At 43.8% G+C, this 13,559-nt stretch overlaps 1 protein-coding gene across 2 annotated transcripts in view; it reads left to right on the forward strand.

The window, feature by feature from the left end:
- ST14 (ST14 transmembrane serine protease matriptase) overlaps nt 1-13,559 on the forward strand; it is a 39,974-nt gene that overhangs the window by 19,989 nt on the left and 6,426 nt on the right. Inside the window, exons 6-17 of one of the 2 annotated variants that reach the window (XM_072979046.2) lie at nt 331-366; nt 1,186-1,423; nt 2,834-2,976; nt 3,528-3,625; nt 5,739-5,848; nt 6,971-7,101; nt 8,376-8,426; nt 8,693-8,797; nt 9,289-9,396; nt 10,372-10,485; nt 12,482-12,604; nt 12,779-12,965. In XM_072979046.2, coding sequence (XP_072835147.2) covers nt 331-366; nt 1,186-1,423; nt 2,834-2,976; nt 3,528-3,625; nt 5,739-5,848; nt 6,971-7,101; nt 8,376-8,426; nt 8,693-8,797; nt 9,289-9,396; nt 10,372-10,485; nt 12,482-12,604; nt 12,779-12,965 — 1,444 coding nt within the window. The remainder of the gene's footprint in view (nt 1-330; nt 367-1,185; nt 1,424-2,833; nt 2,977-3,527; nt 3,626-5,738; nt 5,849-6,970; nt 7,102-8,375; nt 8,427-8,692; nt 8,798-9,288; nt 9,397-10,371; nt 10,486-12,481; nt 12,605-12,778; nt 12,966-13,559) is intronic. The other variant, XM_020791880.3, reaches the window with a different exon arrangement.

Consider the following 13,559-nt stretch of genomic DNA (forward strand, 5'->3'; position numbering starts at 1 on the left):
AGATGCTTTTCGGCACTTAAAAGGTTCCTGCTTCTAACCACCGCCCACCTGTGTTGCATAGTCTGAAGCACTCACTGTTCTTTGGTAGAAAGAAGTTCTAACTCTTTGTCAGGACTTAGGTTCTGCTTCCTTCCTGAAACATTTGCAACCTGGTTGTGATGATTCGTTTTAGTTGTGGTCGGAACATTGGCACGGAGTCTCACGAACGGGTTGGGAGGAGACACCCCTCCTCGTCATTGTCTCATCCGAATGCAGACAGGCAGGGATTCCCCCACATGAGGCGCATAAAAAGTAGTTTCCCTCCCTAATATTTGTGTTTCTGTTTTGCAGCTTCTGATCCAGATATAATGAAAACTTCGTGGGATAGTAAGTAAGGTTTGGTTCTAACACTGATAAATCGTCAGTTAGCCTGCACCAGGCAGGTCTGACCCTTCCCTCTTTTCTGGAGTTCTTAGGAGGATCCATTTCAGGGACAAGAGGCTATTCCAAAACGGCAAACCTATACCTATTTAGGGGGAAGTAGCTCTCATGGAACTCGGTTAGGCCGGCTTTTTGAGTAGACCTGTAAAAGAGGGGACGACAGCAGTAACCAGACTGAAAATGCGCTGTAATTTGATGCTTACAGAGGGAGAAACTTTCAAGAAATGTTGAGTCTCGAAGGCTAAATTCAAACATGAGGTTTTGAAATTTAAGAAGTCTGAATCTCAGGTTTCTATGAAAACTTTGCACCAAGGGTTCACCCCTTTGCCACTCTCTGATTCTGGTTTGTTGGTGGAGCGGTTTCTCAAGACCTCCTTTGTCTGCTTTTCCATTTAAAGGGTCGGCTGCTAGGTAGGAATGGATGGGCTTGAGGTTTCATTTTGGAACAAGTCATCTTTAAAAAAAAAGATAACAGGTTGTTGCTGACTAGAGATGGGCACGAACTGCCTAATTGTTGGTTCGTGCCTGTCTCGATCGCTGAGTGAAAAGCTCATTCCTAAAAACATTGGATCTAGTCAATAGGGACTGATAGATCCATCTCTTGCATCTATAGGAGATACTTCTGTGCTGTTGCAATTTTTTGGGATGTGCCATCAGCTGCTTTTTTGATTTATCTGCTTAGTCAATCTAATATGCTTTGGCATTCTTCATTTTGAGACCCTCCTCTTTGTTTGCTTGTTGTTTGTTTTCCTTTCTCCTCTGTAGACAGTTGCCGCTATGCCTTGCATGCTAAAGAAGGCGTGATCACAAGCTTCAGCACTCCAGGCTTCCCCAACAGTCCTTATCCTTCCAACGCACGTTGTCTTTGGGTGCTAAGAGGTGATGCGGACTCGGTCCTTAGCCTGACCTTCACCACCTTCGATGTGGAACAGTGCCATACGGGCGATGACTTCGTCAAGGTGTACGACTCGCTGAGCCCCGTGGAACCTCATGCTTTAGTGAAGTAAGTTTGCTTCCCCAAAATCAAAACTAGAAAGCCTACTGCTGCTCGGGAAGACTCTGGCTGCTTTACGGAGGTTGGTACGGCCATCAGCAACTCCCTGTCGTGGTGCCACTAGTTCACCCTGAATACAAGTGATCTCATCTGATTCTAGAGGCTAAGCAGGGTTATGCATCTGTATGCTTCTGTATGCATCCAGAAGCATACAATAGAGTGACATAAATCTCTTGTTTGGGGTCGATTCATGGCCCAATCCCCAAAATATCAGCTGCTTGGACTCTTAAGAATATATGAAGAGTCTTGAAAATCTGGGGGAGCAGTTGGCAGGGAACAGCAACACCAAGAACAATGCAAGAAGTGAGGGGAAATTAATGTTGGTGTTGGTTGGATATTGAGAGGATTGGGCGTTCCAGGAAGGAGATGGGAAAACATTCAGGCACTTGAGTATTTCTCCATTTCTTATTGATTCAGTTGTTTAACGTGAAATATTCCAAACGTTTTTTAATAACTTGCTTGAGTCTTTCAGCTTGTTTACTTCTGGCTGTTTTTGCTAAGGAAGCAGTGAATTCAAGTTGTATAAAATAGGAGGAAAGAAAAATAGAAGAAGTAAAGCAGCACGCCCAGTAGTTGAGTCTCTCTGCAATCCCACACACTATTAACCTTTCTTAAGTTCTGAAATTTGACACAGTGGTTACTGAAGTGGGTGAAATTTTCCCCATCTTCAAATCTTAGAAGCCTGTTTAGCAGTTTTCAAAATGCATCCTATGTATAATTTCAGATGGTGAAGCTGTGTCTTCATCCCCAAATTGCAAAGGCAGATGGGTTTCTTAAAAGAAATGGGGTTAACAATGGGAACATCCTCTTTCTGATGTGCATCAGATCTAAGCAGAGCTCCAACACATGTAGCAGATTCTTAGATCGATCCAACTACGTTTCACCAACTTGTCTTTTCTAAATCGACATGTAGATTTGTACTCTTGGGCTCCCTTCCTTCCAGTTGCTTCTTGTTTTATCCAGCTTATTCCTCTAAGCAAGATGGAAGCACACTTGGAACTTTGAAGCCATGGGCTTTTATAATTGAGTTAGATCATCTTTTTTCTTCTTCTGCAGTATTCGTAAATGGATTTCCTTGTGAATGAAAAGTAAACTGCCCTCATTTTTAAGTCTTCCTCTCAGTCCCCCCTTCTTCAATGATCACAAGCTCAGCATGGAGCCATGGCACGCTTATGAGCAATTAAAAACAGCTTCTCCTAAGAAGTGGTGACAGCTCTACCGCTCATCAGCCACCAGACTAATGGATAGGGACCCTCTGATTCTCATGTTGCCTTTAAGACTCAGGAAGAGGAATTGCCATAAATCTTTTTGTTTCCTTTTGCTTTTCCATGCCTCTGTTCCTTTCTCCCTTCCTTCCAGGCTCTGTGGCAGTTTCAACCCTTCATACAACCTGACATTCGTCTCCTCACAAAACATTCTGCTGGTCATGCTGATCACAGATGCCAAGGGACGCTATCCCGGGTTCAAGGCTGAGTTTTTTCAGATGCCGAAGCAGACGACATGTAAGAAGGCCTTTTCAGCTCTTCTGTTCGACTTGGGGTCAGGGGAGAGGAAAGAATTGGTCTTTGGTAGAAGAGGAGAGGAATGGGTTAAAAGCAACAGCTGCCCAATAATAATAATAATAATAATAATAATAATAATAATAATAATAATAATAATAATAATAATAATAATAATAATAATAATAATAATAATAATAATAATAATAATAATAATAAAGATCTTAAGGCTAATGCTTCTCTAAGAAGGAACTTGAGGCACGATTTTCCTCCTGAATCTTTGAAGAAATTGATAATAAACAACATGGCCCTCTCCTGCTTCTAATGATGCCTCTTAACATGGGATGGCAGGAATTGTATCGACTTGAGCTGGGGGACAGGTGTGAGCAGATGAGAGGCAATTGGTCTCCTGGGCAAAACGTAAGCCTTTTTAAAATAAATCAGGTATCTCTCTAGACTAGCTTAACCTCATTAAGGGCTGATCAGCACAAATTGTTTCTTCCTGCTTGCTCTTCCTGAGAAACACAGTCCCTTTGTTCTTCCTTGTCTTACAGCTTGTGGTGGAGTCTTGACGGGGACCTCTGGGAACTTCAGCACCCCTTACTACCCAGGCCACTATCCTGCCGGGGTGGATTGTGTGTGGAATATAATGGTAAGGAGCCTAGGGCCAGAACCTTCCTGATCATTTTGGCATTTGCTGTAGAGACGAGAAGAGACTGTTTCTAATCTGTTCGTTGCCATGCTACCAGTGATCAAGAACCTAGAGATGAAGGAAACTTCTGTGTCTTGTCTTGCCCTGAACAGAGAAAATATACAGTGGTGCCTCGCTTAACGAGCGCACCGTTTAACGACGAATCTGCATAGCGATGTTGCTTTTGCGATCGCATTGCGATGTTTAGATAGGCAAAAACTCACATTGTAAGCGTTTCGCAAGTAGGTTTAACCTTTTAACGTCAAGGGCCTGCGCTATGAGCAGAATGAGGAGGCCAGTGAGCTGGGCTCTTTCATTATGTAGGAAAACTATGTTTGTAGCACTAAGGTTGTGTTCGGATTGTTCTCTGAAGTATTGGAAGTGAAGAGGAAGATAGAACGAGGCCAGTATACCGTTGAGTTTCTGCTGAGTGGAAAGTGTTGCACAGACTTTCTCAGTAGGCAAGTAGGGGCTGGGTTTTCCTCACAGGGATCACTGCTGGCGCAATGGTAAGCCTTGTGCAAGTAACATAGATCCACATTACTATGTCGGCGGGACTTTCTACTCATCAGGAGCTGAATAAAATATTGACACAAGTACTTAGTATGTTTGCCCAGTTTCCACAAAATTAGACTTACTAATGTCTTGTTCTCAAAGATTTAGAGTATCTTATACAGCTGCGTGTGAAGACTGCTGTTGCTTTATTTATCGATCTATATTTTTTGAGGACAGACTAAAACTTCCAAGGTGAAGGACAGTTATTTCTGAATTATGTTGGCCGAAATCCTGTTGTCTAGCATTGTAAGCCACAACTGGAATAGGCCTTATTGAATCCGTGGAACTTGGAGGTGTTGACTCACCAAATCCCCACTGATTCAATGGCCCATTGTCTCCCCCGCCCCCAGCTCCACAAAAGCACAAATTTGTGGATCATATCTGCTTTTCTTTGGTATCTAGTGAATTGGAAGGGTTCGTCCTGTTGCCTCATGATCTTTCAGAAGGACAGGAGAATGACAGGAGCTACGCTGTTTCAGAATGTGCTTTTCCATTCTTGCCAGACATATTATACTGGGTTTAAGACAATTTCAGCAGTAAAATGCTTTCTGCAGTGAAAATGCTCCAAATTAGGCAATGCCGTTTATCTTGGGAAAAGTGCACTTGATTATTTTTAAATGTAAGAACTTGTCAAGTGCTTTCCTAAAAAAAGAAAAGGGAAGTATTGTTCAGTGTGAAGCAGACTTTGGAGAGGAAACCGGTAAACCTAGCAGGTGGGCAGAGGCGGCAGGCAGACATTAGAAGACTGAATAGGGAAAGATGCATCCAAGGAATGGAACGTGAGGATATGAATCCCTATGCTGCTGCAGTGCAAATGCTATTGAAATCACTGAGACTTGATTCTGAGTAAGTGTATAGAGGACTGCATTGTAAAGGGTCTTAACCAACACTGTGAATGGAGTGTGTGTGTGTGTGTGTGGATGGGGGACAGGAAGCTGCTGTAGCGAGTCAGGACTGCAGAGAACATAATGTGGCTGCTATACAGGATGACTTTAAAGAGGCCTTAAGCAAAATCAGGGAGGAGAAATTTATGAATGAAGAATAATATGCTGTCTCCATGTTCAGAGGCTGGATGCTGATGAATATTGAGTAGCTGGAGAGCAGCAGGGGAGAGTTACTGCTTTCATGCACTGTTTGTGAGCTTTCTGTAAGCATCTGGCTGGCCAACGTGTGGATGCTAGGCTAGATGAGCATGTGGCTCAAACTAGTTGTACTCTTCTGCTAAATGGATGGCTAAATGGAACAGGCTTGTTCAGAAGCCATATTATCTGTATATGAGAGACAACAGAGGAGAGTTGTTGCCTCCGTGGTGTGCCCATAGACTTCTTGAAGGCATCTGGTTGGCCATGATGGGAAACGGAATGCTGAATTAGGTGGGCTTCTTGTGTTTCTGTCACTTCAGATGTGAGACGTCATTACTTTAGCTGCTCCTTTGTTGTCTAAGTTGTTTGGGAAAGCCATAGAAAAAAAAGAACTGGCTTTACACTGACATCACTACTACCTCCAATCTTGTTCCCAGGTCCCCCAAAATAAGAATGTGAAGGTGCGGTTCCGAGAATTCTTCCTTCTGGAGCCTGGAGTTCCACTGGATTCCTGCACCAAGGATTATGTAGAAATCAACAAAGAGAAGTAAGGATAGTTCAGTCTGCAAAATTCAGCCATGCAAGGCTGTGATTTCTTTCTTTAAATGCAGTTTTTTTTATTTTATTGTGAGCAATTGGCATTTGAAATTGCTTCTGACATTGGGTATGTGGTGCATAACTTGAAAATATTTACAAATATCTGCTTTTGAATTTAAAATATTGCAGTGTTATTATTTTCCAGCTGTATTATATTTCCTTTATATTATCATTTGGAAAATACAAATAGTAGTATAACAGAGTGCAAGATATATTCCAAAAAATATATTTAAATCTCTCAAAATTATGACACATTTTTAACGATCAAAATGGAGAATGTTTCAGAAGTATTAATCTTTCTGCCGATTACTTTGGCCATAAAAGACAGAAATATAAAACAAGGGAGAAGTAAAATGTTAAAATGTTTGAAGGTTTCAAGCTTGTAATTTTGAAGAAGAGGAACAGAAAATAAAGCAACTGTAAATGACTCATAGTGAGCACATCTAAACAGAGGAGATATGAACATGGGTTCTCACTCAGAAGAACATGTCAAAGTGTGGGTGTCACTAAGTGAAAAGGCCTTCTTTATTATACGGTTCCTCTGAACCTCTAATGATGTGGAGGAAGAGAGCAATACTGCAGGTGGGCAACCTTACGCATTGGTTTGCCAAAATGAAAGCAATTGTTGAAGTATCTTGGATCCATGATGATATATCTGCATCACTCGGCTACATTAGTTTGACGCCATTGTAATGATCATGGCGTCATCCTGTGGAATCTTGACTTTTATTGTTTTCTGCCTTTCACTGAAACATTCTAGACCTAGGATTTCTAGGCCTGTCTATAAACAAGAACAGACACCACCAAGAATGTCTTGGAGAGCATATTTCACAAATAATGGGGCCACCACTGAAAAGGCCCCTGTCTCTGCTTTCCTATCCTCACTGAATACGGATGTGACATGAGGGTTGAAAGAACATGTCATGCTAGAGTCAAAGAATGGTGGTCAGAAGCCCAGTTCACAGATGGGAATGTGCTATGTTCTGAATGATGTTGATGACTTGAAAAGCCCATCTCTCCTCATTATTAGCTAGGCATTTGTGTGATCCCTGCCTTCATGTGACTTCCTCAGGTACTGTGGCCTGCGCCAGAGCTTCGTGGTATCAAGCAAAACCAACCAAATTACTGTCCGTTTCCACTCAGACCTCTCCTTCGTAGACACTGGCTTTTGGGCTGAATTCCTGTCTTACGACTCCAGTGACCGTAAGTAGAGTTGTAAGTGGTGAGCTTGTTGGGGGAAAGCTACTGTGTAAGGAAAAGTTTAAATATTTGGGCTTTACTGAACAAGGGAATAAAACCATGGGTGGATGTGCTGTTAAAAACCCATGGAATATATTTAGAATATTTGGGACTACATGTACAGGGTAGATAAAAGAATCCTCCTTTCTCTCTGTCACAGTATAGTAGAACCACTGTATCTGCAGGATCAGCACTCATGGTTTCACTTATACGCTGCCTGAGAATATTAAATAACACCCCCCAGAAATACAGCTTTCCAAAGTGTATTACCAGAACAGGCCACCAGAGGGGATGCTGGATATAGTAGGACCCACCCAACCCATCCACAGGATCGGTATCAGCTGATTCACTTATCCACCAGCTGAAAATACTAAATTTAAAAACCCACACCTATTTTTATGTATTTCCAAGGTGTATTTACCAGAACTGACAGGTAGAGGGAGTCAGAGACCATGCAATGTATGGCATTCAATATTCTGCATTTTTTCAGCATCCATGGGAGGGGCCTTGGAACCAATCCCTGGTGGATATGTGGTCCTGTTGGATAGAGTTCGATATAGTATGGATTTTTGGCATCCTTGGGGGTTGGAACTATTCCCCCATGAATACTGTGATCCGATTATACTAGAATCGTAAGTCATGCAGTGAGATTGAGTAGTAATACATGGAAATGTTGAAATTGTTCAGCCTGCTACCAAGGTGCACTTCCTTATACTTAAAATACTGCTTGTGCAAGATGGCACACAAGGAGGGACCGTAACACAGTGCTAGGACACATGTTTTGCATGTGGCAAATCCCACCATTGTCAAGAGTGCTGCCATCATCAGTCAGGATAGCCCCACGTTTCCACTGTATTAGATCAATGGACTGGGTGCCATCCAAATGTTTTGAACTATAATTTCCAGAAGCCATCACCAACACGAGCAGTGGTCGGGGATTAGGGGTGTTGTAGTCCAGACAGTAATTTCTGGAGGGCACGGGGTTGTCTTGTACTCGTATTCGAATAATCTGGGCTCTCAAGGTCCACACAAATAAATCCATGATTTATTATTCAAAATAGCATCTGGAACAGTTCTGAGAAGATGACAAAGGAGAAGAAATGATATTTTTCACTGCTTAACACAGATGAATGAGTTCTGGATTTTTGCACTAACCGCCCCTGAACTATAATGACAGAACTGAAACTATGTAGTTAAGATCCTGCTACCTTGACAAATTGCTCTGTTTGGGTGCCTAGGTATCTTCAGGTGGCAGCCTGCGTCGAGCAACCTCCGTGCTATGTCTCAACGTGAGTGCTTTTGGCCACATTCTCTGTGCAGAAGAGTAGGAGTAATTTTCGAGATTGCTTTCAGAGCCAGTTGCACCCGAGGATGATCCTTGGGGGAATGCAAAGCTTGGTGCGCGGATCGGGAACTTCCTGCGGAGCAAAAACGGAAATCATCCCGCTCTGAAAAGCAGAAAGGTCGTTGTGAAATGGGTGCTTTTTAATAGTTTGCAAGACTAACATGTCTCTCCCGCCTTTCCCCCCCTTCCCTCCTTCATGTGGACTTGTAGCTTGCCCAGGCAAATTCACCTGCCAGACTGGCCGTTGTATTGACAAGGCGAGGCGTTGTGATGGGTGGCTTGACTGCACAGATGCCAGCGATGAGAAAAACTGCAGTGAGTCTTCCTTCAGATCTTAGCCTTGTGGGAAATAAATAGATGCTTGGTCTTCCAGGAGGAATGATCAAAACCTTGATACGTGGCTATCCACCATGTAACCTATGCACATTTGATTATCTGAATTTGTATAGCTTAGGTATAGTTCACTGAGGGGAGGGGATGTCTGGAGTCTCCTCTCCCTAAGATCCTGCTCTTAGGAATTTTCATTAGGCATTGCCCGCCTAGCAAAGCATTGCCACCCTAAGAGCTAGAAACTTGCCTTGAAATAACAGCCACACTTTAAAGCCAACGTTGAGGAGGCTGGGTTCTGCCATCTTGAATGGTTTAGCGGTTCTTGGTTAGCATGAAATGTGCAGAATTCATAGAAGTCCAATAAAGAGCAGCTTCTTGGGGTTTTTTGTTTGTTTGTTTGTTTTTGCACTCTGCCATTTCTGAGTTGTTGTTGACGGGCGCGCTCGCTCTCTCCTCTTTGCCACTTCCTTCCTCAGACTGTACCGAGAAGCAGTTTCGGTGCCGGAACGGCTGGTGCAAACCCAAATATTGGCTTTGTGATGGAGTGAACGACTGTGGGGACAACAGCGATGAGCAGCAGTGCCGTGAGTCACCGGCCAGGGGTGTGTGTGTGTGTGTGTGTGTGTGTGTGTGTGTGTGTGTGTGTGTGTGTGTGTGTGTGTGTGTGTGTGTGTGTGTGTGTGTGTGTGTGTGTGTGTGTGTGTGTGTGTGTGTGTGTGTGTGTGTGTGTGTGTGTGTGTGTGTGTGTGTGTGTGTGTGTGTGTGTACTGAAGTAGGCTGGGCCACCCGGTGTCCTCTTTCAAGGAAGTCAGCCTTCCTTTTGTAGGACTAACAGAGGCCACCTCTCCCTCTCTCAGGGCCGCCTCCCCTTGAAGGTCTCTCCAGTCCCAGTCTGACGGAAAGGTCAAAGCCAGTCTGCTGGGAAGCTCCTGCTGAGCCGAACGTCCCAGCCCGGTCATCGGGTGGGGTTGTGCCACTTGCACAAGCCCTGGATGGATTTTCTTTCGGGGAGACCATCACTGGTGCAGTGGTCAGCACTTGCACACGAGGCCGAGTCCACCATGATTATGCTACTGGGACTTTCTGCTCATCTGGAGCATCAAAGACACTGGTCAAAGAACCAGGAGGAGGAAAACCGGGGACCTAGGAGCTGCCCACCCTCTACAGACAGCAGCCTGAGGGCAGCACAGACGGCAGGTCCATAAGCCAGAGGGTATGCTGTATGCAGTAGGACCCCCCCCTCCACAGGATCGGTATCCTCTGATTCACTTATCCAATTCTGCGTACATGAGCAGAGTCCTTTCTAACTTTACAGGTGTGCATATATGCCAGTGCGTGCAAATTTATGCAAGTCATCTTCCCTTTTTGTCCTCCCTTTTAATAACATAGGTGCTCCTTTTTGATTGGTGTCTTAATGTCCCCTCTGTGTGTGTGTGTGCCTGGATCTTTCTGAAATGATATGGCTTTGGTTACACTCTCTAGCTGCGCCATGATGAGCAGTTTCACTAGCCCTTTAATTCACGATCGCCTTGTGCCCCTTCTCCCCCTTCCTCTCTCAGAATGTCCCGCGGACAACTTCAAATGCAGCAACGGGAAGTGCATCCTGGAGGCCCAGAAATGCAACGGGAAGGACGACTGTGGTGATGGGAGCGACGAGGGCGACTGCGGCTCTGGTAAGGATCCGGTGCCTTGGTGTGGAGGTGTGAGCAGGGACCGGGGGGAAGAACCGAGTCGTGCTTGGATCATCTGCCACCCAAATTGGGTGTGGTTTTGAGGCCTGTAAACTGATCCCGGTCAGGCTATTCTGCTCACTTTTGGGGTGGGTGGGTCATTCATTGGCAGATGAGGCATCCTTCCGTCTTGAGAGACCATGGTAACGTGTTCTGAACAGAGGTCTTGGAACAGCGTCTAGTGTGGCTGAGAAGGCCAATTTGAGAGTGACCATCCCTTCCACACTGAAGGCAAATACAATCTGTCCCCTGTCCAGCTCCCTGATTTTGCTGGTTTCGGGACTGCCTCTTGGCCTCGGCCTGCTGGACAAGGGTCTCTTCAAATTGGGAGAGGCCATGATGCACCGCCTGCCTCCAGGCTGAACACTCAGATGTCAAGGTCTCCCATCTGTTGAGGTCCATTCCTAAGGCCTTCAGATCCCTTCAGATTCCTTCAGGAAAGAAGGAAAATGGACCACTGTACTCTGTGCACTGTTTCTCTAAATCTGTTTAATAATCATAATTGAGTGATAGATGCCATTGGGCATTTTCCCCTACCAAGAATATGTTATTCAGTGAAGAGAGATGTAGGTATATGGTAGGTCAGACTTCTACTTCCTATAGATTATTATTATTATTATTATTATTATTATTATTATTATTATTATTATTATTATTATTATTATTATTATTATTATTATTATTATTATTATTATTATTATTATTATTATTATTATTATTATTATTATTATTATTATTATTATTATTATTATTATTACTATTATTACTATTATTATTATTTATTGGCCAAAATCCTATGGGAAATCATGTAAGTCATGGCAGGAAAGTCATGCCACTCATTAGCCAGTTATCTCTGGGCGCACGTGCAGGAATGAAGCCGGCCCTTTGTTAACAAGCAGCCGTTTTCAACCAAACCTTTATTGATTTGAATTATATTTTCATAAAAGTCCAGGGTAAATAACAGTCTACATAAAAACCCATTCAGAGCCCTAAATATCTAAAATCACAAACTTTGTGTCTAAAAAAATCATAAATTGCAAATGTTTGAGAAACTCCATGGAAATGGATGCAATGTGAAATTTAAAATACGCACCCAAACCCAAAACTTTTATTTCCCGAAGCTTGTCCAAATGAACATGTTTCTAGTTGGTGCCTGAAGGACAAGGATGTGCAGGATTTAACCCTTCAACAGTTGATTCACTGGATTCATGTTTTATGTGTAATGCGCTGTTTTCATGTTATGGATGTTAGGTTCTTGTGTGTTTTATTATTATGTGTAAGAGATGGCATTTAATTTCGTCGTATGGAAGTACAATGACAATAAAGTAACTTCAGTTCAATTTTGGACTACCAGCCGGGTTTAACCTACAATCCAGATCCCATGGGTGGTCCCAACCAGAGTAAACCCATTTAGTCGCTTCCTGAAGAGTAAGTAAACCCTTGTTTAAACTGACTGAACAAGTTTACTGTGGTTTGGAACTACCCATTAGATTAAGGCCTAAATCTGGAAGTGAAAGGAGTTCCTTCGACAAAACGCCACCACCCAGAAAGCCTCGCCATGTGCTATGGATCCATAAGGCAAGCTGATTCTGAGGCATCAAAAATAGACCCTCCCTGGCCTTAAGTTCTTGAGAGGTCAGTACTGGTAAGGATGGTCCTCAGAGCACACAGCTCCTAAGATGTTCAAGGCTTTATTGCACTAGTGTTAGCACCTGAGGGCCTAATCCTGTGGAGAAAGTCTTGTTAGGAGCACTATAGTCTGTAGCATCTGCTCTCGGAAGGAAGGAGTGGGACATGAAACAGCTTCTCTCTCTTCTCCCTCAGCTCCTCCCCCTCTTGGCCCCGGGTTTAGCACCTTCTCTGCACAGCAGTGCCATGGGGTGTCTTCAGGATAATGCTTTTCTGGAGTTGGCCTTCACTCTCTGCATTTTCCCCGCAGCGGTCACAGTCGCCTGCCAAGAATACACCTACAAATGCCGCAACCAGCAGTGTGTGAACAAGCGGAACCCGGAATGCGACGACGAACAAGACTGTAGCGATAACTCGGACGAGGACAACTGTAGTAAGTTTGGATTATGAGTGTTGCCTTTTGGAGGAGTGGAGGACGTTGGTGATTTGAGAAACATTTCTCCCTCCCTCTCCCATGATGGAGTTGGGGATATTCCTCTGCGAATCCCAGAAAGCAAACTAACTCAACCTTTGTTTTCTTGTGGCTTCTGCTTCTTGCTCCTTGTAGACTGTGGGAAACGCACTTACAATAAGAAGTCTCGAATCGTTGGTGGGCAGGACTCTGATGTCGGGGAATGGCCCTGGCAGGTCAGCTTACATGCCAAGGGTGAGGGTCATATCTGCGGGGCTTCTTTGATCTCGGACAAGTGGCTGGTGTCGGCGGCTCACTGTTTTCGGCAAGAACAGTTCGTCAGGTCGGTAGAAATGCGGCTTTATATTCCCTGCTTCCGTTTCTCGTGGCCTTCAACAACAAAGTCTTATCTTTTGACTTGGTTTCCAAAATGACTTAGTTAGCAAAGACTCCATGATGAGTAAAGAAGTCCCTGGATCCAGTTTTGCCTTTCATATAAGCTTCTGAGTTAGCCTTAAGAAAACCACTGTGTTCTATGTCAGTGTTTCTCAACCTTTGGTCTTCTAGATGGACTCAAGACTCCCAGAATTCTTAACCATTGGCTATGTGTAGGGTTTCTGGGAGTTGAAATCTCAAATATGTGAAAGACCAAGTCTTGAGCCCACATGATATAAGGTGGGAGGGAAATAAATAGGTGAATAATAAATTAAGGTTGAGAACTGCTGCTGTAAGTCAAAATCCTTGTAAATACTGACCTACTCTTGATAAGATACTTGTAAGTGTTAGTGCAGTGGTCCCCAACCTCGGGCCTCCAGATGTTCTTGGACTACAATTCCTAGAAGCCTTCACCGCCACCTCTGCTGGCCAGGATTTCTGGGAGTTGAAGTCCAAGAACATCTGGAGGCCCAAGATTGGGGACCACTGTGTTAGTGAACAA

Source organism: Pogona vitticeps, chromosome 8 (genome assembly GCF_051106095.1).
Source record: "Pogona vitticeps strain Pit_001003342236 chromosome 8, PviZW2.1, whole genome shotgun sequence".
In the NCBI taxonomy this organism is placed as follows: domain Eukaryota; kingdom Metazoa; phylum Chordata; class Lepidosauria; order Squamata; family Agamidae; genus Pogona; species Pogona vitticeps.